Source organism: Symphalangus syndactylus, chromosome 20, assembly GCF_028878055.3.
Source record: "Symphalangus syndactylus isolate Jambi chromosome 20, NHGRI_mSymSyn1-v2.1_pri, whole genome shotgun sequence".
In the NCBI taxonomy this organism is placed as follows: Eukaryota; Metazoa; Chordata; class Mammalia; order Primates; family Hylobatidae; genus Symphalangus; species Symphalangus syndactylus.
The window spans coordinates 23,668,003-23,694,152 of NC_072442.2; the positions used below are offsets into that span (position 1 = coordinate 23,668,003).

A 26,150-nucleotide genomic window follows, 5' to 3' on the forward strand; every position below is an offset into this window, starting at 1 on the left:
ATTGTCTGAATATTTAAAATGATGAATGAAAGGCTTTTCAGTCTTACAAAAGTCAGTGTGCTCGGTTTTACTAGTGTATAGTTTCATCTCCTTGGACATAAAGGCTTGTCTAAAGCTAATAAAACAGAAAAGTACTTTTCCTTTTTTGCTACTTAAGAATATAGCAGAAATGTTTGCTGAGGTAGCCTAGTCAATCCCAATTTTTTTTCCTCTTTATGTGTGGTCTCAGAATATTTCTGGAAGGGTGACAAAGAAGTCCCTGCTGGGAGTGGGTACACTGAAGTTTCCATGCAGGACACATGACTGTTCACATGTTATTTTATTGGATCTCACTTCCAAAGTCAGTTGTCTTTTACGTAAAGGCATTTCAACATTGTGCCAGGGACTGTGGATCGGGAGGTATCTAAGCGATATGGTTTGGCTGTGTCCCCACCCAAATCTCAACTTGAATTGTATCTCCCAGAATTCTCACGCGTTGTGGGAGGGACTTGTGGGAGGTAACTGAATCATGGGGGCTGGTCTTTCCCCTGCTATTCTCGATAGTCTCACGAGATCTGATGGGTTTATCAGGGGTTTCCGCTTTTGCTTCTTCCTCATTTTCTCTTGCTGCCGCCATGTAAAGAAGTGCCTTTTGCCTCCTGCCATGATTCTGAAGCCTCCCCAGCCATGTGGAGCTGTAAGTCCAATTAAACCTCTTTTTCTTCCCAGTCTCGGGTATGTCTTTATCAGAAGCGTGAACACAGGTACACTAATTAAAGACTGCCTGTTCTTTGCTAATACACTAAGCAAAGATTGCCTGTTCTTGGCTGGCCATGAGAAAATCTACCATTCCATAACAGTTAACAATTCCAACCTTTTCATTCTCTTTTCTAGTTATACCATCTATTATCTAGATTTCGATTTGTTTTCACTTTTTATAGTTATCTAAAAGAGCAATAAGTCATCATCATGAAATTTGTAAATCAGGATAATTCTCAAGGTACTAAGACAAAGGTTTGCCCTGTAGTTTGTTTCTTAAGATAGGTCTTGATGATATTCTCCATAATATGCCTTTATAACACCTAAGGAAATCAAATAAAAGAAATTCTTAAATTAGTCTTGTTATTTTTATTGATAATTTGCTCTGTCCCTTTTGGAAGCATATAAGATGTGCTCCAACATGGAAACGTGATCATTTCCCAAGTACCACAGCCCTGCCAAATCCTAATGGACATTTCTAAGTTTTCTTCTCCCCAATTAACGATTCTAGCATATTATGTTTCAATTTCCTAAAAGTAGCCTCTGTTTATTGTTGGCATTCCGACTGGAAGAGTCTAATCACCTTTCCTTCTGTCCATTTGTCTTTAGAAAATTTCTTAGTATACCAGTTAAAATTGTGCTTCCAGCTGAGTATGCCATGGGTCATATCAGACCTGCCATAAACTCAAAACTAATCACTAAGCACTTCAATGACAAGATAAACTACAGTTGTCTTATTGAATCCTGGCTAAGAGGAACTCCAGCATCTAACTCTATATGCACAAGGAGCACCTGAGATGACCACTTAGCCTGGAGTCATGGCAGCTCTTTTAACCTGGTCAACCCAGAAAGCTGTTCCATTCTAATTACATCATCTGTTATTTTTAATTTTAACGCACATAACTTTCTAGAAGTCTTTATTTTAAAAGCCTGTCCCACTGGGCTGGGCGTGGTGGCCCATGCATATAATCCCCGCACTTTGGGAGACCGAGGCAGGCACATCACCTGAGGTCAGGAATTCCAGACCAGCCTGACCAACATGGAGAAATCCCGTCTTTACTAAAAATACAAAATTAGCCGGGCATGGTGGTGCATGCCTGTAGTCCCAGCTCCTCGGGAGGCTGAGACAGAATCGCTTGAACCCAGGAGGCGGAGGCTGTGGTGAGCTGAGATCTCACCATTGCACTCCAGCTTGGGCAACAAGAGCAAAACTCCACCTCAAAGAAAAACAACAACAACAAAAAAGCCTGTCCTATGACATCACCTACCACAACACTTTCTTCTAGCATATGTCTTGGTGCACAGTTAATTATACTATGGACAGACTGCAGAGGTATGCTCCAAGCTTTGTTGTAAACAATTAATCACCACACTTATTTAAACCCTTCCAAGCTAACGCTTGATTAAAAGAATCTCTTACGTACAATCATTTCACTTGCCATTACACTGAACTAATTTAATTTTTTTCATCTTTTAAAATCCTCTTTAAGTAGGATGACTTTTTTTTTTTAATTTCTCTAGGATTTTCTTGTGGCTTTTTGTACTGGATCTACGGTATCTCCAGAAGGAAGTTCTGTATCTTTTTTCCTCAGCACATCTCTTGCATTCACCAAAGTTAAACAGTAAGAACAAGTCTAAAAGGTACCTAAATCAAGGAGATGGATAAGACCACTTTGCAATATGTGAAATTTCTCATGGCAGTTTAAGTGAAATGTAAACATTTTAAAAAATATGAAGATATGAACATCATGAAAATTATTCCAATTCATTTCCATCAGCTATGACCTCATAACCTTTTTGTATTCATGTTCTAAACCCCCATGTCCCGCATCCCCTTGGCTGGGCAGCTGTGACACAGGTGATGAAGCTGGGCTGCTTCTTGCTCCACGGCACCATCTCCTTGGCCACTGCTGGCAGCTCCCCCAGATGAAGGGTCTTCAAATATATATTTTCAATATTTTTAGTAGCTTTTATTTCAATTACTCTAATGGCTTCATTACTGATTTCTTTGCCACCACTCATTTTCCATTTTTCTCCCAGGTTCCCATTCACTATTGATTTAGTTAATTTGTAAAATTTCTGCCAGTTAATTTCCTAGGATAAGGAGTATTTGAAATACCCTACAAGTCATTTGTGTGTGTGTGTGTGTGTGTGTGTGTAAAATTAAGGCTAACTTATTTTTCTTTACCTTGTAAAAGCTTCTGATGGGTCATCCAGAAATTTTCTTATATAGTAAGTTACTCAAGGAGATGACTCATACGGAATTCCAACATATTGTGGGTTACCACCCCTGACCCCTTAAGGAATAATCTTAAAAATAGAAAAGGAACAATATGCTGTTGGCCTAATTAAAACTTCTCTCTTTGTGGGTAGTTGGTTACCTGAGGACACCCAGATGCTATTCAGCATGACTTTTTAATGTTCATTATTGTAAACGGCAGGCTATTTTCCTTACTTGGTTAAGTGGCTAAATTCTGGAGAGGAATTAACATATTCAAGCAGAGGCAAATATTTGATCAGCCATGAGATATCCTGCTATAGGTATCCACGCCTGACAATCATTTTTTTCTTCTTTTTTAAAAATAAGTTTTTCTCATTAAAATATGTAAATATTTATTACACATGATTTGAAAACTGGAAAAGTTACAAGGAAAAAAACATGTTTGAGATCCTACTGTATATATAATTCTACATCCTGTGTTTTTACAGAACATTTTGAGCATTTTTCTAAGCCTTATGCATCCTTCATAGCCGTTATGTACCATGATATTCTACTGAGCTGTTTAAGCCATTTCTGATGTTTTCTTATTATAAATACCACAGCAATCAACATTTTCATAAAAGGAAGAGAAGCACAGCTGCTTCAGTGCAGTTCAAGGGAGACACCAAAGTTAGAATTCAGTGTGCTCAGGCTTCAAGCAAGCCCTGGGGCAGGAAGCAATCCTACATGATCAGCCTCAATGTATTATTCACATTAATCCCATTTCCTATTTTCCTGTCTGTCCAGTGGTTCTCAAGTCGGAACTTGGGTCAGTGTTACTAAGAGCTATATTCAGATCAGACAGGATAAGGCAGAGAAAACAATAAGGATCTGTAAATTTTTTCTTCCTATTATAAAGCTTAGAGTTTAAACCCTCTTACCTTTGGAGAAGGGTCTTTCAATGTAAGGGTCATCAAGGACACTGACTGTGGGCTGCCAAGTTCAGGTGTATCAGGAATAAAGGCTGACCAGTAGCCATAAAGAACCTTTTTTTCTATCGATTTTATAGTTGAAAGAAAACAAACTAAGGCTCCTTGGCGAACTTTAGCTTGGTAAGACCTTTCATACCCAAGAGAAAAAAGAAAAAACATTTAAAAAATCATTTTTTTTTTTCAAATGCAAACATGAAATGGTATTTATTTCCACCAATTCAAATGATACATTCAAAAATTAAACATTCTAAATAATCCCTAAAGTTGTCAATGTGTTATTAAAAATTTTTCTTTCAAACTACAATCAAAACATGTTAAGACAATTTGTTTCTGTAACAAGTTATTAAGGACGACAATTAAAAGACACAACTGGAGAACAAGAGGGCAACATTTTGATATCAGGAAACTAGTGTTAGACACGAAACACTGCCGAGTATCCATCCATCCATTCAACGAATATCTACTGAATGACCTATGTATGTGCCAGGCATCATGCTGAGGCTGCTAGACATAAACAAAGCCCCAGCCTTGACAAGCTAGGCAGCGAGGGACAGTTAAGGAGATAACTATCATACATTACGAATAACACTAAGGCAGAAAAGGCTTCCCGGGGAATATGATTTCTGAGCCTGTATCAAAGATGAGTAGTGGTTAGCAAGACGAAAAGGCAAAAAAGAATATTCTAAGAAGAGGAATGACATGTGCAATGGCAGATCAAGAGAGCAAGTCATGTTCTGAATAACACCATGCCCCCCAGAAATCAGGCTCTTCCAGTTAAATCACATGCAGCAGTCAGGTTTTTCAGAAAAGTTATAAACTTACATGCAACTTAGAATACAAGGTATAAAAATGTAACAAAATACTACTACCTCATTTTACTCTGCATGCCTCCTTCAGCATCAGAATAGTCTGACTCACTACTGCTGACCCTTTTCCAACTGGAAGAACTGAAGGGTGAGGAGACTTCATCTTTTCCTGCAGCTCCACTTCCATCTAAAGGCAAACTCTGGACACCCAGGGAGGAGGGACACCAAGTGTTCCCTTCATGCAGGTTCACTCTGCCTGTGCCAGTGACTGGGGCTGCCTCTATTTCACCACTGGATTCCTTTTCCTCCTCCTCTCCTTGCTGGATTTTCTTTGGTTTTACTCTGGACTTTTTCTTTTTATTCTGATTTTAGGAGCAAATGAAGACATATGTAATAGCTACTTCAGAATGGCTTTTCGCTGAATCATTACTTCTTCATTTTAAAGTGATTAAATATGTCCCCAACATGTAGTTTAAAGAAAAGAAAAGAAAAAAGAAAAAAGTGGAACTTCTTTAATACCCTAAGCATCAGGCACGATGCTAAGTGCTTACTGTCTACTATAAGAAAGAAACAATGAAATACACGAGACACAGTAAAACACGTGGCCTGGGTTTAAATCGTACCTCTGTGCCTTGGGGCAAATAATTTAGCCTCTCTCGAGCTTGACCTTGCTTACCTGTAAGTATGCGGCTAATACCTCCTACCTTGCACAGGCGTTGTGAAAGTATTCAGCCTTCTCAACTGGAATTTCTCAAGAGCATTAAAGCCTATAGAAAATGACTTGAGTGTCTATTTTATCAGTTCTCCGAGTAAGATACATAGCTAGTACCACTCCACATGCCTGCACAGAAGAGACAGTAGTCCATTACATACAATGCTCATTTCAGGGCTTTGGGTGTCTGTAGAAGTAGATACTAAGTAGAAGCCAGTTTCTTTCCTTCTCCCTGTTACTTTCTTTCTGATATCCAAGTATATCTGGAATCTGTGTCTTCCTCCACGTTCTCAAAGTCTGTGGCCTTGAGGAAGGAAGTTCCCATTATTTCTATCTTGGACTACTTATTGTGGCCCCAAGACCCATACTCTCTTATTTGCTACCACAGTGATTTTTCTGACGCAAATCTGATCCCATCATTCCCCTATATAAGATTCTTTAATCAATCTCTATTGCCTACAAGATAAAAAGCCCAACTCCTCAGCCTCCTGTACAAGAATCTTCTCATTCAGCCTCTGCTACACAATGGCTCCACTCTCTCTCCCCGCACTGAAACTCTAGTCCTACTAGTTAACAAATGGGCAATGTATACTCTCATTATCTACGTCTATGCACCTTTTGTTTTATCTGCATGAAACACTCATTCCTCCTTGTCTGTACTGCTACTCACTCTGAAATCTCTGTTTAGCTACCACACCTTTAAAAAGCCTCCTCTTCTTCCTCCATTTAGACTGAGTGCCCCCAACGTGTTCCCAGAGTACTGTGAATATTCTAATGAGAGAAACAATAATATTGTATTGTAGTTGTTTATTTATGCATCTTTGCCTTCTCCCTCAAACTCCTAAAAGCAGCCAGAGTCTATATACTTAGTGCTTAGCACAGCGTCTGGAACACAGCAGATGTTGGGTAAACGCTGAGTGAGTGAATGAGTGAAATAATTTCTAATAAGAAGCATTTTGATCAGGTATGACATTTCTGGAAGTGAATCCTTGGCCATACATCTGTATGCTCCAGGTTCTCTAACCGAAGCACGAGGGAGATGGCAGCTATCTGGAAAGGCTGGGAAATCAGGTGAATGTAAGGTGTGGAGATGGTGCGCTGACTGGTAGGTGGGCTTCTAACGGTCTAGAGTGGGGTTGGCAAATTATGGCCCAAAAGCCAAATCCAGCCCAGCATACAGCCTGCTTCTGTAAATAAAATTTTAGTGAAACACAGTCATGCCCATTCATTTACATAGTGTCTATGGCTGCTTTTGCACTGTCACAATAGAGTTGGTAGTTATGACAGAGACCTGAAGTATTTACTAGCCTAGTAGAGAAAGTTTAGAGAACGTGTGTTGACTCCTGGTCTTGAGCATCATGGGGATGAGAATGCTTGGTTTGGGGTATAAAGTGAATGCTCATTTTTATAGCTGTTACACTGACTACACCTCTAAGAAGTATAAGATGCTTTAATTGGTACTTTGAGCATCAGATGAGTTTAAATTTACTATGCTAACAACCCTAAACTGAAATAAAATTCAAGGTAGGCTTTTAGGGTAGTAGTGATGCAAATCATAGAAAACACACACAACAATCTATTAAAAATAAGCCACAACTTAAATCTAAATAAACATAAATGTACCAAAGTTGGTCGAGAAGCACTGGATTCTGATTGCTGTGGTTTGATAGGTGTTCGCCCATCATACTGAGGAAGCGGAGTTGGGTATAACACCGTGGGCATCTCTATGTTTAGTCCAGGGAGTCCGTGAAACATGAATTTCTAATAATGATGAATAAGGACACACACATACACACAAAACCAAAAAAACCATTAATCATAAAACAGGAACTATTTACCATGTCTGGATCAGAACACTCACAGATTAATGTTCAACAGCCTACTAAAGAAACATAAATGAGACACAAAATAGATACCTTGAAGGCATAGGGCTTAAAGAAGAGCTGAAGTTTATCTGGCCTCCAGCTGGATTTGGTTTGGTCAGATCAAATCAGGTCTGGTTTTAGTTTCCTTATTTATTTATAAAATTTATCCAATTACTTTATCTGTCTATAATTTTTTAAACCAATTTGTCATTTTTATTTACCTATCTCCACCTATAGCTATCTCTCTATTTGATGTGGGAGCAAGGGAATGCCACAAGGAAAGAATTACTTCTTACTTTGCTGGCTGAAGAAGCTGGGTCCCCGGAGATGCTGGCCTGACTTTCCAACTGACTGGCACGCTCGGAAGCTGCCCATTGACACATGTCTTGGTTGGCCTGCCTACTACTTGGAGGAGAAAGCCAAGGAGAAGCACTGGCTCTTCTTGTACAAACAGGTACAACATAGTTTATAATTAAATCTTCTACAGATCATACCTCCCTACCTATTCCCTTCCTAAGATTCATAAATAATTTTAAAATTTTGATGCATTTATTAAACGGAGATTTATTATTTTCTGTTCTTAATATTAAGTGTCTTTGAATATGAACAGTTTTGTCTACTCTCTCAAAATATATGTAAGAACTTTTAATACCTCAAAGTTAGCCTTAGAATAAGGATGTAAAGTGGTGCTTGTACCATGGGTTGAAACAGGAAAGACAACGATCATATGAAGACTTGCCTTACCTTTAGCACAGCTAAAAGTGCTCCAAGTTCATCGGTCTGTGTTAGTTTCATTCTCCCACCATTTAGAAGTGACTGTATACCTTTTAATGCATTTTGCAATAACTAGGGGGAAAAGGGAGACCCAGTTAGAAGGCAGAATAAAATCTGGTTGTCCAGGAATCAACTTATTAGCACCACTTACGATGGAAGAGAGACAGTCTCTAGATGATGAAAAAAAACTTTATAGACACACACATACACCCACAAAGCAGAGATGAAGATCCTAGGAGACCTGATAAACTACCATGAATTCTTTTCTAGAAGAAAAGAATAATGAAGTGGTCTTATTGTACGTGTTTATAAACCACTATGTAAAAATGGTGAGGAAGAAAAAAGAGAGATGTTTAGCAAGAAAAATGTGACAAGGGATAAAAAAAGATAGCACAGATCAGAATTGGGAAAGCTCTGTAATATGGCAAACCCAGCCCTCTTAAAAGCAAGGGGATGTATGTGGGAACAGATGATAAATTATAAAACCTTGGTTTCTGGAGGGCAATTCTGACCAAGATTGATTTCTTGACTCAGTAATCTCATTTCTAGAACTCTCTCCTTAAGAAACACTTCCTACATTGGGATGATGTGAACTGTAGCCTTGTTTGAAATAGTGGGAAAATTTTAAAAACTTCAATTTTGATGATTATGATAATGATTATAAAGGAAACTAACCCTCTGCTAAATGTAAAACTCAGCAACAATAACAGCAGGCCCTCTGAATGCTTTATTTCATATACTTCTCATAAGAACCCCACAATGTGGTTGTATCAGTCCCTTTTCAGGGAGGAACATGGAGGCTCCAAGAAGTTAACTAATTTGTCCAAGGTCTTCCAGCCATAGCAGTTAGAAACTATGAGGTATATTAACAGGAACTGAACAAATGTCCCAGAGATACTAAGTTTTAACAAAACAAGAAACTTACAAAACAGCATGTTAAATATGATCCCATTTAAAGTTGTAAATATGCTCGTTTAGATATAGAAAAAAAAATCTGAGGGCACATAGCACAAATTGTCTTCAGTGGCTATATGTGAGCAGGAGACTAGAAGGAACTTTATCTTAGATATATAACATTCGAAATATGTTACTCTAAATTTAAAAGATGCTAACAAACTGTTATTTGCATCATATTTTTTAAAAAGAAATAAAATATTACAGATATATTTGGTGAAATCTCTCTTCACTTTCATCTTAAAGACAGTCACTAGCCTGCAACTATTGCTTTTATACTCAGAAGGAAAAAGAATAGTTTCCTCTAAAAACCTAGAATTGCAAAATATAACAAATAAAAAGCTTCTTGTAATTAAAACCGAAATGGTATGATTTTAGTCTTTTTAGATTACAAACATTTCATATATGTGTATTTCTCTAGACAAAGCTAATAGTGCAAATTAAACTCGTTAGTAACACTCTTCCAATCTGCTTCTAGACACATCCGCAACATTCACTAGATCGATGATAATCCACTTACCATGCAAAATGTGACATCATCCATATCAGATGATTTTGGAGATTGTAAAATAGTCAGGAAAGCTTGGAAACAGACATTTTGGTAGGGCTCCTCCAAATACGGCTGTCCTGGCATACTAAACGCATACAGAGAAAACAACTCAAACTCAGTCTCCTTTAAAATGAGGCTTGCAAAAGACTAATTAAAAATAGCAGTAATATAGACTATTAGAGTTGGAATATACCCTTGAGTGCAACTATGCTATGGAAAATTATTATTTTGGTTAATTAGCCACTGCTGGGGGACAGGCACAGGGCTAGAATGAATATAAAGGGTGGTTTCCATACAGAAATGTTACAGAAGTTTGTGGCAGAAAGAGTATGGAGAAAGAAAAATCTTGTTTTAGTTCTGCTGTTCAGTCCTAGGAGGGAAATAATCCAGACAGGTCCTGTCAAGCTAGAATCACACACCTGTACCTGCCTTCCTACTCACTGGACAGCACTGTGCTATGCAGAGATGAATTCACATTTGTGCTGCTCGTTGTCTACTGCCTACTGTGAGAATCGAGGGTGAGCAGCTAGAGCTGTTTCCATCTTCTTCAAAGAAAAGAAATTGCCCTTTACAGATACATCTCACCAGCACTTAAAATTTGCATGAATATATCCTTCTAAAAACTTAATATGCTTAGAATTTATACCAATAGAAAACAAAATTTTGACATACTGCACATTAAGTCACTATTACCACATTTTAGGAATATGGTCCTAGTCTATTTTCCTTCTTTACAAGTAATATTAAAATTAACAAACAACATAAGATGATTTTACTAGTAAAGTACATGGGAAATGCAAAGTTAGTTATTTGTCTAAGTTGGCTCTGGCTTCAGGCAGAGGGAACTACCTACAAAGGGCCCAATAGAGGCACTATCTTATTACCATTGAGAAACTTGACTGGAGCCACATACCTGAGACATAAGTTTGCCATACAATGTACTGCAGCTCTCCTGACTTCAGGATCCGACTGAGCCAAGTCACTCAACTTCATTAAGAGTCCGGTCTTGCCTAGCAGCTCTGGGAGGTACTAAGAAAAATAACAGTCAATGTAGGTCAAAGAAAAGCTTCTAGGAAAATATTACGTTTTAGACAGATTTCTTCCTTCTTTCTTTTTCTTTCTCTTTTTTTTTAACCAAATGGCAGTTAAGCACCAAAAGACTAGCTGTTAATAAACGTCTCAGATGGATATGCAAAGATATGCCAAAAAGCATCAATAACGATCATTACTCCCAGCCTAGGTAGCTGCTGATGCTCTTCAGTGTGGCTGCATGGCTGATGGGTAATGATAATATTAAGAATAATGGTTACTATTTACCGAGGGCCACGAACTTGACAAGTATTGTCTCACTTCATCCTCAGAGTAACTATTTTATACATGAGGAAACAAGGCCCAGAGTAGTTACATAAGAATTGCTAGAGATTAGTGGCAAGATAGAAACCTGAACACAGTGTTTGGCACCAGAGCCTGTGCTCCTGGCCTTTCAAAGGAAGGATAAAGCACTTTACCTTTTGACATTTTGAGCCATTGCAGTACACCAGAGCTGCCAGGGCTTGAAGAATTTCCATGTGTGTCCAGGAACTACACTGATGAATAGCTGAAATAGTATATGCCAACAGGAAATCCAAGTGCTGTTCATCAACAATTACCTAACAGGACAGGAAAAGATACATTCTGATCTAACTTTTAAAAAAGATTATGCTTTTATGGACATGGATGCTCACATGAATCAAGCTGTATAAAAGACAGAGTGTGTGTCTGTCGTTTATGTGTCAAAAGGATCACCTCTAAAGGGCCTGAAAGTTTGATCAATGTAGGGGCCTTCTCCCCACCCCAAGGTCTTGCTCACTTCTTCCTCTTTAGTAAAGTAGAACTTGATAAAGTCCTTGTAACTTTTCCTTGAACTAACCAGACATTGGCAGCTGTGAATACACAGATATGAGTATTTCAATGCACTGAAATTTAATTAAACTGCCTTATACATAATAAACACTCAACGAATACACAGTGAACCAATATAACTGCTAAATACTGCATCTCTAACATGACATGAGGAATACACCATGAAGAGAGGGCATATCCCTGCTGTCAAGGAGCTGATAATGTTGTTGGGACAGACCAGGCTAATCAAAGTCTGGTCTTGAATTCATGGACAATTGAGACAAACCGTCACCAAGTGCTGGAAAGCTGGTAAAGGGTTATAGGTGCCACTGGTGATCAGGAACATCTCCAATTGCCAGTGTTACAAAGATGATACACCTCAAAATAGTAAACATACATAAGCTACCCCATGTTAGTTTCAAAGATTCTAAACTGAAACAGCCTTACTCCATGCAGCAGACACTGTTGGTTACCTACTAGCATCCATTTCTTCCTTCCCTGTTGGCAGAGTACTAATTTAATTTGAATGTCCACCTCTCCCACGTGAGACCTAAGGGTAAATGCTAATTAGTTTAAGAGAGTGGGGCAACCTGGGGCAACCTTAACCCCCAAGGAACATTTGGCAAATTCCTGTATACATTTTTGACTGTCACAGTTGGAGAGGTGCTACTGGCATCTAGTGGGTAGAGGCCAAGGATGCTGCTAAACATTCCACAATGTGCAAGACAGCCCCTAAAACAATGATCTGAGCCAAAATATCAATAGTGTTGAGGTTGAGAAACCCTGATGTAGGCTAATTGTGGCTGTACATTGTAAGCATCGAGGGAGCTTAAGTCCTCCTCCAAGTGATACTAATGTGTAGTGAAGGTTGAAACTACCAGCTGGAGCCATTCTCCTGCTTAAAGACTGGTTTAGAGAGGTATTTATATGACCTAAGTCTCTCCAGCAAGATACTGGGGAGTCTACTAGAGAGTTTACGGGACACGTTTCCTTACTCTTAAGTACAAGAGACACAACATAAAATAAAGTTATTTAGTTTCTGCTGAATATTAATATTTCTTTGCCATGGGATGTCCAGAATTGGCACAGCCATCTTATGACTGTGAGAGATGCTAGCTGAGGACAACCCACATGCTGAGGATGGTGAAGGGAAAGATGAGCCTCTTATTATTAAGGGGCTACAGATGCCTCCTTTGGGACTTGGGACACGGAGTGATTTCTTTTTATTTTTTCAAAAATTGTTTAGTGACTCTGGGATGGCTTTTCTGTTTATTGCAGCCAAAAGCATCCTAATTCACATAATGCTAGTTGATATGTTTTGTGCTCTTTTTTTTTTTTTTTTTTTTTTTTTTTTTGAGATGGAGTCTCGCTCTGTCACCCAGGCTGGAGTGCAGTGGCGCAATCTCGGCTCACTGCAAGCTCCGCCTGTGCTCTTAAATATATAAACATACTCATGTGGTAACAGTCTTAAATAAATAACTGGGGTCTTTTTATCCTGCTGTCCCCTTGGCCCCAAGCTACTTCTAATATTTTAGAAGCATCACAAGTAGACCATAAAAATGGTAGCTTCAGGAAAGGGGAAAAATATTGGTGGGAAAGAGGCAGGGGATTATTTCAATTTATTCTTAGATATATTTTGTTCAAATATATCTTCCATAAGAAATTATAAATTAGCTGGGCGTGGTGGTGGGTGCCTGTAGTCCCAGCTACTTGGGAGGCTGAGGCAGGAGAATGGTGTGAACTCGGGAGGCGGGGCTTGCAGTGAGTTGAGATCACGCCACACTCCAGCCTGGGCGACAGTGTGAGACTCCGTATCAAAAAAAAAAGAAATTATAAGGTTGGGAGGCCTGAATGATATTGGTTTACTGAACCAAACAGAAAGGCATACTTCTAATAAACAAACTTCTAGAATTCTACAGAATAATTTTTTTGGATCAGAGTTTACTTGCTTTAAAAGCATTCTTTTTAAGGCATTTGCTTTTCCTATAGCATCTCAAAAAATAGCCTATCATACCTACTACAGATGTAGTATTTCAAAGAGATTTACTTACTCTCAAAGTTCATGATCTGAATTCTAGAGTTACACACATGATTACCTGTAATCTGTTAAGTAAATGGTGGATAAGCTGGGACACTTTGCTGACGAGATGATTCTGATTAAGAGGTACCAGTCGGCACGCCTGGACAAGAAGAGCACTAACGTCCTACCAAAAAAAAAAAAAGATAAAGAGGTAAAATACTTACTAGTCAAGTGAAGATCCTCAAAACACAGCCAAATGGGAAAATAAAAGTAAATATTCACATTCAAAATGGGGAAAGAAAATGTGAGGCAGGAAGGAAAAAAATGAAGTGATAGAACAAAAACAGGATGTGCTAAAAAAGAAGGAAAAAGCCAGGCACACTGGCTCACACCTAATCCCAGTTCTTCGGGAGGTCAAAGCGGGAGGACTGCTCGAGCCCAGGAGTCCAAGACCAGCTTGGGCAACATAGTGAGACTCCATCTCTACAGAAAAAACTTTTTTAAAAAAATTAGCTGGATATGGTGGTGTGTAGTCCTAGCTTCTTGGGAGGCTGAGGTGGGAGGATGGCTTGAGCCCAGGAGTTCTAGGTCACAGTGAGCTATGATCTTGCTACTGCACTCCAGTCTGGATGACAGAGACCTTGTCTCTTAAAAAAAAGAAAAAAGAAAAAAAAAAAGGAAAAGAATCAGTATGGTTTTGGTCAGGCTGAAGACTCTGTGCTCTATATATGTAGAGACAGTATAATTAAATAACCAAAAAAAAGCTTCTAGGGTATAAAAGCACAAACTGAAGTTAAAAATATCAAAAGGTAAGTGAACCAGATTTTCAATGCCGTTGGGAAAAATCAGACCTAACACTTCTACGGATTTTATGCATAATTAGGGAATTCTTAAAAAAAAAAAAAAAAAAGAGAGAGACCTATTTGCAAGTCACACTCTTCATTCATCCATCGATGTTTATAGAATGACAAGGTTCTGAGCACCTACTATGTGCCATAGTGTGCTAGGTCCTTGGGCTCCAAAGGTAAAAACAAACATGTTCCTGAACCTCAAAGAGCTCAGAAACTAGTGAAAGAGAAAGAAACACAACAATTAAAATAAGGTGAATTAAGTACTGAGAGAATAAAGTACAAACTCTGTCCAGAAACAGTAATTAGGGAGGTCTTATGGAGGTGATTGTAAAGCGGAATCTGGAATGATTTTAAGGATGAGGAGAAATTTGCCAGATAGGGCATCAAAAAACACTGCAAGCAAAGTGGACAGAGTATGCAAAAACCTGGAGGTGTGAAATACCAGTAGGTGCCTGAAGAACAGCAAGTTTTACATGACTACACACAGGAACAAAAGGGGGAGTAACAGGAGAGAATGGAAGTTTTGTTGCAAAAGTATCCAATTATACAAATACAGCAAAACTCCCCGACTACTGCCTTAATCTCACTCTGCTTCCTAATGACATACACTATTATTCTGTAGTCAATTCTTTCAGACCTTTTACTTTGCATATATAAACACACATATTTTAAAATCCCTCCTCCAGCTTCACACTGATCTCATTCTGTATGAATTGTTCTGCAACTTGCTTCAACCATTTACCAATATGTATTGAAGACTTTTCGAAAGCAGATTTTAAATTTTATGATCAATTTTTTTTTCCTCCTAAAGAAAAGATCATTCTGGCATCAGAGGAATGACTGGCTTGGAGAAGAGCCAGACAGGAGGCAGGAGATCAGTCAGAAGAGACCAGCGGAACAGTCCAGGCATAAGTCGCCTTGCCTGAGGTCTAAGGCACGCGTTATGGGAACAGACATGAGGGGATGAACGGAGAAATATATATGAGACACATTCTGAAATATCTGAATTGGACAGGATCTGGGATGAAGGAGGGAAGAACCAGTGTTTGTGTCTTGTGTGACTTGGTGGATGGTGCATGTGTGTTGGAAGGTGGGATGGGCTGGGGACGGGAATGTATGTTTGGAACTAATGAATTTCATCTTTAGGAACTGTCTAGTTTGAGATGCCTGTGCAAGCAGGCAACTTGGACCACTTCCCTCTTTACTACGTAGGGCCAGAAGGCCATGGTGTCAACAGTTCAGAGAATTCATTAATTTAAGGCCTGATGTGTGTGATAACTCAGATGGCAGAGGGAAGGAGCTAGTGTGTAGGAACAGAAAACGTAGGGGCTTTGTGCAGAGTTTTGTATACTGTATTTTTATGAGCTTCAGTATTTTCATCAGCAAAAAAGACCTAACACTACCCAAGTTCTAAGATTCCCACGTGGTCCGTGTATCATATATGCAATAAACAGTAGTAATGCATTTTGTCAACAGTGTTCTGGGTGCATAGAGAGGGAGTGAAGGAGGGTGCGGGCAGATGGAAAGGTGGTATCAGAGAGGAAACCCAAGGCATTATCAGAGCAGGAGTCCTCAAGTTGGATTTTGAATGACTGGAGAGTGCCAGTTCCTGCAGGGTCTTCCAGATGGAGAACTAAGGATGTGCCAAGGTAGGAGCGGACACGCCAGCCTGAAACTAAATCATCAGGCGCCAGAGTGGGAAGAGCAGGGAAAGGCAGGCGAAGGCCACCAGCTGGGTTCCCGGAGGGGTGGGGCTGGGGCCGGCAGGCGCCGCACCCGCTCTCTCCCAGGCGCGCTGCCTACCTGCGGGGCCACACCACTGCCCTGGCTGTAGTTCTCGGAGATGAGCTGATCGAAGAGCAGGTGGATCTCGGTGCGGGCGGAGCTGCTGTCATCCGAGCGCAGGGCGCAGAGCCTGGCAGACAAGCGGCGAAACCCATTGCCTGGCTCAGGGATTGCTTCCCGCGGTGTCTCCCGCTGCTGCCCCGAAGTCAACAAGCCGGCAACTTGCACAGCAGCCATCTTTTCTACGTGGCGGGGGCGGGGTCCCAGAGAAATACTTCCGGAGCATCCTCCGCCTCCGCGCGCTAGCTCTGGAAGTACCTTTTTTAGGCCGGACTGGGACTCAGAGGGGTTTCTATGACTACGGGACCCCTCGGACTAGTACCCTGCAAATGCTTGTCAGAAATTGGCTTGGAAGCCGGGCGCGGTGGCTCACGCCTGTAATCCCAGCACTTTGGGAGGCCAAGGCGGGCGGATCACGAGGTCAGCAGATCGAGACCATCCTGGCTAACACGGTGAAACCCCGTCTCTACTAAAAATACAAAAAAAAATTAGCCGGGCATGGTGGCGGGCGCCTGTAGTCCCAGCTACTCGGGAGGCTGAGCCAGGAGAATGGCATGAACCCGGGAAGCGGAGCTTGCAGTAAGCCGCACCACTGCACTCCAGCCTGGGCGACAGAGTGAGACTCCGTCTCAAAAAAAAAAAAAGAAAGAAAGAAATTGGCTTGGAGATTTTTCGCCGGCCACTCCTTCTTGAGCCCTGACTGAAAAGTGAGTGCTCAATTTGTGCTTCCAGAAAGTTTGTCCTCCCAGAGTTTGTTCCTGGACAGGGCTCAATGTACTCTGTTCAGTACTAGAGTTTCAGATTCGGGCTGGAGTTGGAGAGGGTATGCTGTGGATGGCAGTAGCAGAAGCCGCTAGTTCTAAGGCACCCTTCTACTCTTCTAAAATCTTTCCCCAGGCTCAAAACCACCTGAAATAAAGGCTACATTCCCCAGCATTCCTTGCAGTTGGCTGTGGCTATGTGATTACAATCTGGCCAGTGGAATATAGGGCAGCTTTCCTTACTTAAGTGACAGCTGGCTGCACTCTTGGTTCCTTTTTCTCCCTTTTTCCCAGTGTGAATCCTCTTGTGGATCATGAGGCACCTCGCCCCACTAGAAGAGGAATTTTGGAGTTCAACTGAATCATGTAAAATATAATCTGCCTAAGGGTGACCAGGTTGAGATGAGACACCCCAAGATTTTCTGAAGCGTTGAAGTCAAGAAGCTGGAGAATAAAATGGCCATTTAAAAATCTATGATCAGTTTTCTGTCATCCAGGAAGTGAAGGCTTGACTTTCACAGTTGGGCAGATTGGGAAAACCATCCTAGGGCCTTTGAGTTATGCAAATATAAAGCAAATCCTCACCCCTAGCCCTTAGGGAAAACCTTGAAGTCACCTGAATGTATGTTTTATTCTGAGAATAAAACATTTCTGTTCAGCAGTGGAAATTGGGGGTATGCTTTAGCAGAGGTGGTTTTCTGAAGACTGGACTTGAGGAGAAATGTTAATTTTTTTGTTTGGATTTAGATTCCATTCTGCGGGTATATTATTTCTTATTCCTGGTCTGTGTACATATGTGCATTGTATTGTGCATGTATGTGTGTGTATTCGTGTAAAGAAATGTATTCAAGCATTTGTTCAGAGAAGATCAGGAGCTGAAACCTAGTCGTTGGGTATTTTAATCTGCGTTCCCTGATAGCAGAGCCTCAGACGAGGTTAATAGGTGAGGGATTTATCCAGGAATGAACAGAGAAGGAAGGAGAATTAATACCAATATGTGCTATTGAGTTGGCCATTGCAAAGGGTGACTGATTGTTCAGTCCTCAGGAGTTTCTGAGAAGCCTTGTGAAGCTCTCAAAACCCTTCTGAGGAACAAAGAGGGGAAGCATTTATCTCTCAGCTTTTGAACTCTATTGTCAAAAGTTGCCCACAAGGCATTAATTCACTGGTGTTCCTGTGTGGAGCATGCATCTGTGCTTGGTTCCTGGAGGAGTCCTATGTTGCATAGTCAAAGAAGCCCTGAGGCAAACATGGGGAAACTAGGTGCATATCTGAGGCAAGGCTCTCACCAGTTATACCTGTGCTAAGCTAGTAGATGCCCGTGATAAACTAGTTGCTGTAGCAATGGCTAGAATAAGAATGTAAGACCAGGAGTATGTGAAGTAGTACTAAAGAGCTGTCTTACACATTGGGCTAGAAGGATGTGAGGCCTGGTCATTTCCACAATGCAGGTTTGAAGAGACTGTGGGAAGGATCTGGGTTTGGTGTGGTTCACCTTAAGTTGCAATATGGATGACCTACATATTGTGTTATTCAGGGTGGAATGGCCCAGGAATTGTAAAATACAGTATACTGATGCCGGTCTGTTCAGTTCCGGTAGAATATACCCTTGTGGATTAGTGTGGTTCCTTTAAGGAAATGGACATCCCTACTCTGCAATGATCACCAACTGAAGGAAACATATCTCAAGCTCTGAGGAAGGCCTTTGAAGGCACCCTGCATTGGCTTGAGTTTAGACAGGAGCACTCCTGCTCCCACCTCCCACCCTGAAACTGTGGAAACACAGCATGGCAAAAGCTCTCTTCCAAGAAAATCTTCTGTCTCCTCCTCAATTCTCCGCATTTTCATAGTCCTACAGTGACTGAGGGGCTTTAAGGGGTGCTAAGCACGTTCACAGCCATTTCCTTTGTTAGATCCTGCATCGGATGATCTGGAACCTCAGTGGAATTTCACTCCTTTCATGTGTGGAAACCTCTCAAGACTTCACTTCTGTCCCTTCATGAGAGTCTGGGTCATCCTAACTCACGTACGCTTGCATACCCCCAGTTCATTCTAATTCACATCTTTGATTATTTCCTTCAGAAAATTGACCATAACCTGCAGTTATCTTGTTTATTTGCTGACTTTATCATCTGTTGCCTTCTCTAGAATGTTAACTTTATGAAGGCACAGATCCCGTTTGTCTCATTCACTGTCGTATCCCAGGGCTAGCACAGCCTCTGGGATGTGGTAGATGCCCACAATACTTGTTAACAGAATGAATGAATTCACTAATTTTTTATTCAGGGTCCCCTGTTTGCCATTGGTTGGTGTGAAAATCAAATGGGATTCTTGTGAAAAATGCTTTGTAAACTATAAAGTTTTATAAGTCTTAGCATCAAATTAGGTAGATATTATTATTTTCCCCTTTTACAGTTGAGAAAATGGTGCCAAAGAGTATAAATGGTTGGTCAAGGCTGCACAGGCAGCAAATTGGTTGAAATCAGATTGCAGCCCAGGCTGGCTGTGATTGTGAAGAACATAGACAAGAAACTGTAAACCCATTGTTTTTTACCTCCCACATTTTGTAATGGGGAAAACCAGAAGAGAGGAGCTTGATTTCGGTATCCAGATTATACATTGAACCAGGAGAGGCTAGGAAGGAGGATTGGCCTTGAGTTCTGTTTCAGGGTCATCAGCCTATGTATTTGATTACATAGTAGTCCCCCCTTATCAGTAGTTTCATTTTCAGCCTTTTCATTTAGCCGTGGTCAATTGCAGTATGAAAATATGAAATGCTCTGGGCACAGTGGCTCATGCCTGTAATCCCAGCACTTTGGGAGTCCGAGACGGGCTGATCACTGGAGGTCAGGAGCTCGACACCAGCCTGACCAACATGTTGAAACCCCATCTCTACTAAAAATACAAAAATTAGCCGGATATGGTGGCACACACCTGTAATCTCAGCTACTTGGGAGGCTGAGGCAGGAGAATCACTTGAACCTGGGAGGCAGAGATTGCAGTGAGCCGAGATCGCACCATTGCACTCCAGCCTGGGTGACCAAAGCAAAACTCCATCCAAAAAAAAAAAAAATACAAAATGGAAAATTCCAGAAATAAACAATTCATACATTTCAACTTGCTGCTGTTCTGAGTAGCGTGATGAAATCTTGTGCCATCCCACTTCATTCTGCCTGGAATGTGAATCATCCCTTAGTCAAGCATATCCACGCCTTATATGCTACCCACCTGTTAGTCACTTAATAACCATCTCAGTTATGAGATCCACTGTCCCAGTGCTTGTGTTCAAGTAACCTTTATTTTGCTTAATAATGGTCTCAAAGCATAAGAATGGTAATGCTGGCATATTGTTATATTTGTTCTATTTTATTATTAGTTATTGTTAATCTCTTACTGTGCCTAATTTATAAATTACACTTTATCATAAGTATGTATTTATGGGACAGAACACATATATAGAGAGTTTGATACTATCCACGGCAGTATATGTAGAGTTTGATACCATCCACAGTTTTGTGCATTCACTGGGGTTCTTGGAACATATCCCCCGTGGATTGGGGTACTACTGTGTTAATAATCATTGTAGTTAACACTTACTGAATGCTATGTGTCAGCACTTTACGTGACCCTCTTTAATCTTTGTAGTTTCATGAGGTACTATTATATATATGAGAAACTGACAGAAAGATGAAGACTCTCACTGAAGGCCACATGGCTGTGTGGTGGGCCTGGGTTTGAAATTCAGAATCAGGGCTCCTGACCACCATGCTATGATGCATAGGCCTTATATGGCATTCGACATGAGATTATAGTTTAGGCCCTGACACTTACCTGCTATATGACTTTGCCCCAAACCTCAGTGTCCTCAAATGGTGATGATAAGAAGTGCAGTCAAAAGGTTGTTAAGGGATACTTAGATAATGCCTGGGGAGAATTTAACATGGTCCTTGTTGATAGTCAGTACGCAACAAGTGTTGTCCGTCCTCCTCCCCCTCCTCCTCACCTTTAACCAAATAACTCAAATAGTATGAGTGCTTTTAACAATGACGATTTATTAAAAGAAGCAACCCCTCTTCCCTGCCTCCCATATCCCCTGTAGTCTCCATCCACAGGCTCGCCATTTTCATCCCTCTTCCTAGTCAAGGAACTCTAGACAGTCACATCTTGGAAGATAGGAACTCCAGGAAGGGATGATGATCTTAGAGAAAGATGATCCTCAAGATAACTCTTCATCTGAGAAAAAGACAAAAAAAAATTATCTCCAAGACCTGCTGTTTTGGGGACCTGGATCCACAGAATACAATCAAGAGGCAACAGTTCCTAATTTGGGAAATCAATCACAGCTACAAAGAGCCAGCCAGGCCCTAAGCAGCCCAAGGATTGCAGGTAGATTGGCCAAACAATACATTCTGAACACAAAGGGTTTTTATTTAAAGTGTATGCTGATTCTGTTGTGTTTAGTGCAACTTAGTTTATGGTAGCTTTTTTTTATGCATTTTTCAACTAATGGCTACTGAAAACAAGTAAATTATCCTGTGAGGCCCCTGAGATATTTTCACAGAAACGGGGTTCTCATAAGTCAACATGGCAATGTACATCACAGGGTTAAAATGAACATACTCTTTTTTTTTTTTTTTTGAGACGGAGTCTCACTCTGTCACCCAGGCTAGAGTGCAGTGGCGCGATCTCAGCTCACTGCAAGCTCCGCCTCCTGGGTTCACACCATTCTCCTGGCTCAGCCTCCTGAGTAGCTGGGACTACAGGCACCCGCCACCACACCCGGCTAATTCTTTTTTGTATTTTTAGAGGCAGGGTTTCACCCTGTTAGCCAGGATGGTCTCGATCTCCTGACCTCGTGATCCACCCACTTCGGCCTCTCAAAGTGCTGAGATTACAGTCATGAGCCACCCTGCCCAGCCCTAGAATATTACTTTTTTAAACATTGGTGTAGGTCCAAAGTCAGGATAAAGAACAGGTTGAGCCTTCAGGGAAGTTGGAATTCTCCGGAGAAACAGAACCAATGGGATGTATATGCACAGGGAGAGGAATTTAATTTTAAAAATTGGCTCCTGCCATTGTGAAGGCTGGCAAAGTCCAAAATCTGCAGGGTCAGCAGGCAGGCTGGAGACCCACGGAAGAGGTGCAGCTGAGTCCACTCACAGGATTCCCTCTTCTTCTGGGCAGGTAATCATTTTCCTATTAAGGCCTTCAGCTGATTGAGTGAGGCCCACCTACCTTTTCAAAGGTCATCTGCTTTACTCAAAATCTGTTGATTTAAATGTTAATCACATCTAAAAAATACCTTCACAGAAATATCTAAAATAATGTTTGGTCAAATATCTGGGTATTGTGGCCTAGCCACATTGACACATAAAATTACCCATCACAGACGGGTCTCAGAAAAAGAACTGGGAAGGTTTGAATGCCTTTACAGCCAACTGTAGCCACAGCGTGACCTTGGGCAGTCACTTGTCTCTCTGAGACTCATTATCTGTAAAATGAGAGGTTTGAATTGGGTGGTCTCTAAGGGTTTGGGGGATAAAATGGCAAGGTGAGTGTGAACATCTAGTTTATCTCCCCTCCCGGATTCTCACGGGAATTTCCGGCAGAGTTTGGGATGGCAGGGACTTGGTTCAGACATGGAAAGGAGGCAGAGGATGCTAGTTAAGGGGTTTCCTACCCAGCACCCATTTCCTTCTGCCCTGCAGTATCCCAGCTTTCATTCAGATACCCACCTTCCCTCACATAACCCATGTGCTTCAAGACTGACCTCACTGCCAGCACCAGGGATTGGTCCAATTGGCCTAAGCGGATTTCTATCCACAACCATTGATTGTTTCAGGAAACCAGGCCTGAGCGGATTCGTGCATGACATCTCCCTGGACACAGGGATGGGTTCACAAAGGGGTTGGAGTCACTGAGATGTGAGGAGAAGTCTGCTGGCAGCTTCTGGGACATTACACCCTGGTGCTGAAGAGATCGCTGCCGGAAGAGGCTGTCTTCCTGGGCATGTTGTCAGGTGAGGCCTAGAATTGTGGCAGGCACCTTGCTGCCAGCACAGGGGAAAGATGAGCCTGGGGAGTCCCAAGAACCAGAGTGGAAGCCCTGATTGCCCCACATCCCATCCCCCACCCCCACCAGTGATGGACCTTTTAAGCGATGGGAGCCAATAAATCCTCTTTATTTCTGTTACCGTAGCAAACGGAAACCTAACAGAGACACTATAAAGGCTACTATTCCAATGCTTCTGGAATTGGTGCTGGGAGAACACTGACAGAGCCCTTCTCCTCTCCTGTCTTGGAGGGCTGAGGGTGGGCCGACCCAGCACGCAGGAGCTCAGATCCTTCTCACTGAACCAGGCAGCAGATCCACGCCGCGGGGCTTCCTCCCACGTGAGCAAACGCAAGAAACGACCCTGCAAATCAAAGACGACCACCCGGGAGAAGCAGGAGAAACTCCCCAATTTGAAGTGAATGTATCAACATTTCAGAAAAGGTAGAAAGTGGATGTTGCTGTTTAATCTGCTCAGCATCCCTCCCCCACCTCTTTTGATAATTGGCCTCAGCAGGGTGGGTGGCCCACGTCTTTAATCCCAGCACTTTGGGAAGGCAAGACAGGTGATCACAGGAGTTCCAGACCAGCCTGACCAACACAGTAAAACCCCGTCTCTACTAAAAATACAAAAATTAGCTGAGCATGGTGGTGCACACCTGTAATCCCAGCTACTTGGGAGGCTGAGGCAGGAGAATCGCTTGAACCTGGGAGGCGGAGGTTGCAGTGAGCCAAGATCACACCACTGCACTCTAGCCTGGACGACAGAGTGAGACTGTGTCTCAGAAAAAAAAAAAAAAGATTCTGTCTCAAAAAAAATTATAATAATAATTGGCCTCATCCAGTGGACACAGTTCTGGGAATGACACCGAGGCTAGGCCAATTGGCCTCTCCTGAAATGTTTCCCTGAAGCTGGAAAAGAGAAACGCTATCCAGAGCTCAAAGGAGATGAATTTGATGCTACTAGTGTTCATGTTTCTAATTAAGGGACAACAATCTAACTGCAGAGGGAGGAAATGAAGCCAGTGAAGCCAGGGGGAGATGAGAGAGAGAAAGAGAAAGACAGGGAGAGAGAGAGAGCAGGAGAGAGAATAGCACCTGGAATCTCTGAGGTTCCTGGAGATGTCCTGGTTTCATCACCTTCCCCGTTATCTTCCCAGTAACGTTCCCTTTCTCCTAAAGCCAGCTGGGTTTTTGTTTCTTGCATTTGAAGTGTTCTGGCAAACAGAGCTTCTGCTTCGTGTTTTCTTCCTGTCACATTGAAGGGACCATTGACCAATACAGAGCAAGAAGTCCAAAGGAGGAATCACTCTAGATCCAAAAAGATGTTCATGGAGAAAGAAACTACAAAGAGGCAGAAATGCCAAACACTAATTTAGTGTAGACACACAAGAAATTCACCTAGAATGCAGAGAAGAAATATGAGAAGTACAAAATCAAGAATGATGTGGAAGATTTATTCAGGAGATCCAATGTAGACATACATACAGACCAACAATCCTTTATGCAAAACCCTTGGAGTCAGGTGTGTTTCAAAATTCAGCGTTGGAAGATTTTAGAAAGATGGTGTGGGGCATGTGCTGATATATACACCTCCCTGCAGAGTCTAGGTCAGTACCCTGTAACTGAAACCATCAACACTTTTGTAGGAAAACACAGAAGGAAATAAAGATGACAAATAGACATCATGTCCAGTCAGGGTTTACTGCCAAATAAATGTGGCCAACTCATGGGAACATTTTGGGTTTTCAGACTTTAGGATTTTGGAATTGTGGCTAAAGGGACCTGTAATAGAAATCCCAGAAGGAAGGCACAGAGTTGATAAAATAGGAGCAATAGAATAGCCTGTGGCAGGAGGATTGCTTGAGGACAGAAGTTCAAGACCAGCCTGAGCAACAGAGCAAGACCCTATCTCTACAACAAATATTTTTAAATAGCTGGGTGTGGTAGCACATGCCTATAGTCCCAATTACTTGGGAAGCAAAGACAGGAGGATCCCTTCAGGCCAGAGTTTGAGGCTGCAGTGAGCTATGATTGTGCCACTGCCCTCCAGCCTGGGCAGCAGAGCAAAACTCTGTCTCTCTAAAATAAATAAATTAATTAATTAAAGTAAATTAAAATAAAAATAGGAGCAATTAAAGAGTCAAGCAGGGGAAAACATTCAAGTGAATACAGCAAACTTTGAAGCTCAAAAGGTCACAGAGTATTGGGCCGAATTAATTTAAACAAGGTCTAAATGCAGTCTGATCACATTTTAAATTTGAAAAATAAGAAAAAACACTATACGACTATGGAAAATTCTAATGAACAATTTACCGCATCAATTTAATGTCTCTATATCAAACTTTGTACCCCATACACAGTAAATATCATTTTCTCCAAACATACATATTTATAGAAACTGATTATATGCTAGGCCACAAGGAAGATCTCAATTAATTCTGAAAAGTAACTTGACCAAGGCAGCCCACCTGGGTGGGAAGGGAAGTAGGATCCTAATCCAGGACTCCACCTCTTTGCTTTTCCCAATAATCTAATATTCTCCAAGGACAAGTGAGTAGTAATTCACTTCCAAGTACTGATCACAGAGACAAATGTTATTTGTCTATGTGGTGATAAATTTGGTGATGAAGACCAACTGGCCAAATGCTTAGAACAATGTGAATATTCAATAAGTGTTAGTTGAATGAATGAATGAGCAAATGAACACATGAAGCAAAAGAGACTCAGCATGGAATTTTGATATAGGATATACTCAAAAGTGCCACTTTTCTCTAGAATGTGCCCAAGACAAGGTTGGAGAAGGCAGCCTTGTCTTTATAAAGTTAGTGATGTAGCCAAGCAGCCATTAGATACCATTAGAAGAAGCATTAAAACAAGGATGTCTACATGGCCAAAAAGCAGTAAAACTTCCCTAGGGTGGTAGGGATCAACGGGAGATGGGGCCTAGCAAGCCTTAATGCTCTTCACTTATTTTCAGTCAAAACTTTTAAGCTTCCTCCATGATGACCAGCCCCAAAGTAATGCATATTTAATTCAGCTTCTAATGCAGGGAAATCAATAGCATTGCACCACAGACAGTTTATTACACGTAATCTGAAGTTTAACATATAAATAAATAAGCAATATACAGAAACCATAGCACTTAAG

The 26,150-nt window shown here is 41.2% G+C and overlaps 1 protein-coding gene and 2 long non-coding RNA genes across 6 annotated transcripts in view; 1 reads left to right on the forward strand and 2 right to left on the reverse strand.

Annotated features, from left to right (window-relative positions):
- Nucleotides 1–16,398, reverse strand: part of HEATR6 (HEAT repeat containing 6) — a 36,024-nt gene extending 19,626 nt beyond the window's left edge. The window contains exons 1-9 of one of the 3 annotated variants that reach the window (XM_055255931.2): nucleotides 16,147–16,398; nucleotides 13,569–13,676; nucleotides 11,100–11,240; nucleotides 10,505–10,620; nucleotides 9,562–9,676; nucleotides 8,058–8,159; nucleotides 7,072–7,209; nucleotides 4,800–5,098; nucleotides 3,880–4,057 (exon numbers count right to left, since the gene is read on the reverse strand). In XM_055255931.2, the coding sequence (XP_055111906.2) occupies nucleotides 3,880–4,057; nucleotides 4,800–5,098; nucleotides 7,072–7,209; nucleotides 8,058–8,159; nucleotides 9,562–9,676; nucleotides 10,505–10,620; nucleotides 11,100–11,240; nucleotides 13,569–13,676; nucleotides 16,147–16,365 (1,416 nt within the window). In that variant the 5' untranslated portion in view covers nucleotides 16,366–16,398. Of the gene's footprint in view, nucleotides 1–3,879; nucleotides 4,058–4,799; nucleotides 5,099–7,071; nucleotides 7,210–8,057; nucleotides 8,160–9,561; nucleotides 9,677–10,504; nucleotides 10,621–11,099; nucleotides 11,241–13,568; nucleotides 13,677–13,774; nucleotides 14,136–16,146 lie in introns of those variants that run through there. The other 2 variants (XM_055255935.2, XM_055255940.2) reach the window with 2 other exon arrangements.
- A 103-nt stretch (nucleotides 16,399–16,501) lies between these two features.
- On the forward strand, nucleotides 16,502–24,099 carry LOC134735202 (uncharacterized). 2 transcript variants are annotated; one of them, XR_010118032.1, is made up of 3 exons: nucleotides 16,502–16,895; nucleotides 22,792–22,968; nucleotides 23,148–24,099. It is a non-coding gene; the product is annotated as an uncharacterized lncRNA (long non-coding RNA). The 2 variants fall into 2 exon arrangements; XR_010118033.1 differs by lacking the exon at nucleotides 16,502–16,895 and adding an exon at nucleotides 22,055–22,133.
- LOC134735209 (uncharacterized) lies at nucleotides 20,982–24,161 on the reverse strand. The gene is made up of 2 exons (XR_010118046.1): nucleotides 24,099–24,161; nucleotides 20,982–21,182 (listed from the first exon to the last, which is right to left on the reverse strand). It is a non-coding gene; the product is annotated as an uncharacterized lncRNA (long non-coding RNA).
- Nucleotides 24,162–26,150: the final 1,989 nt, after the last annotated feature.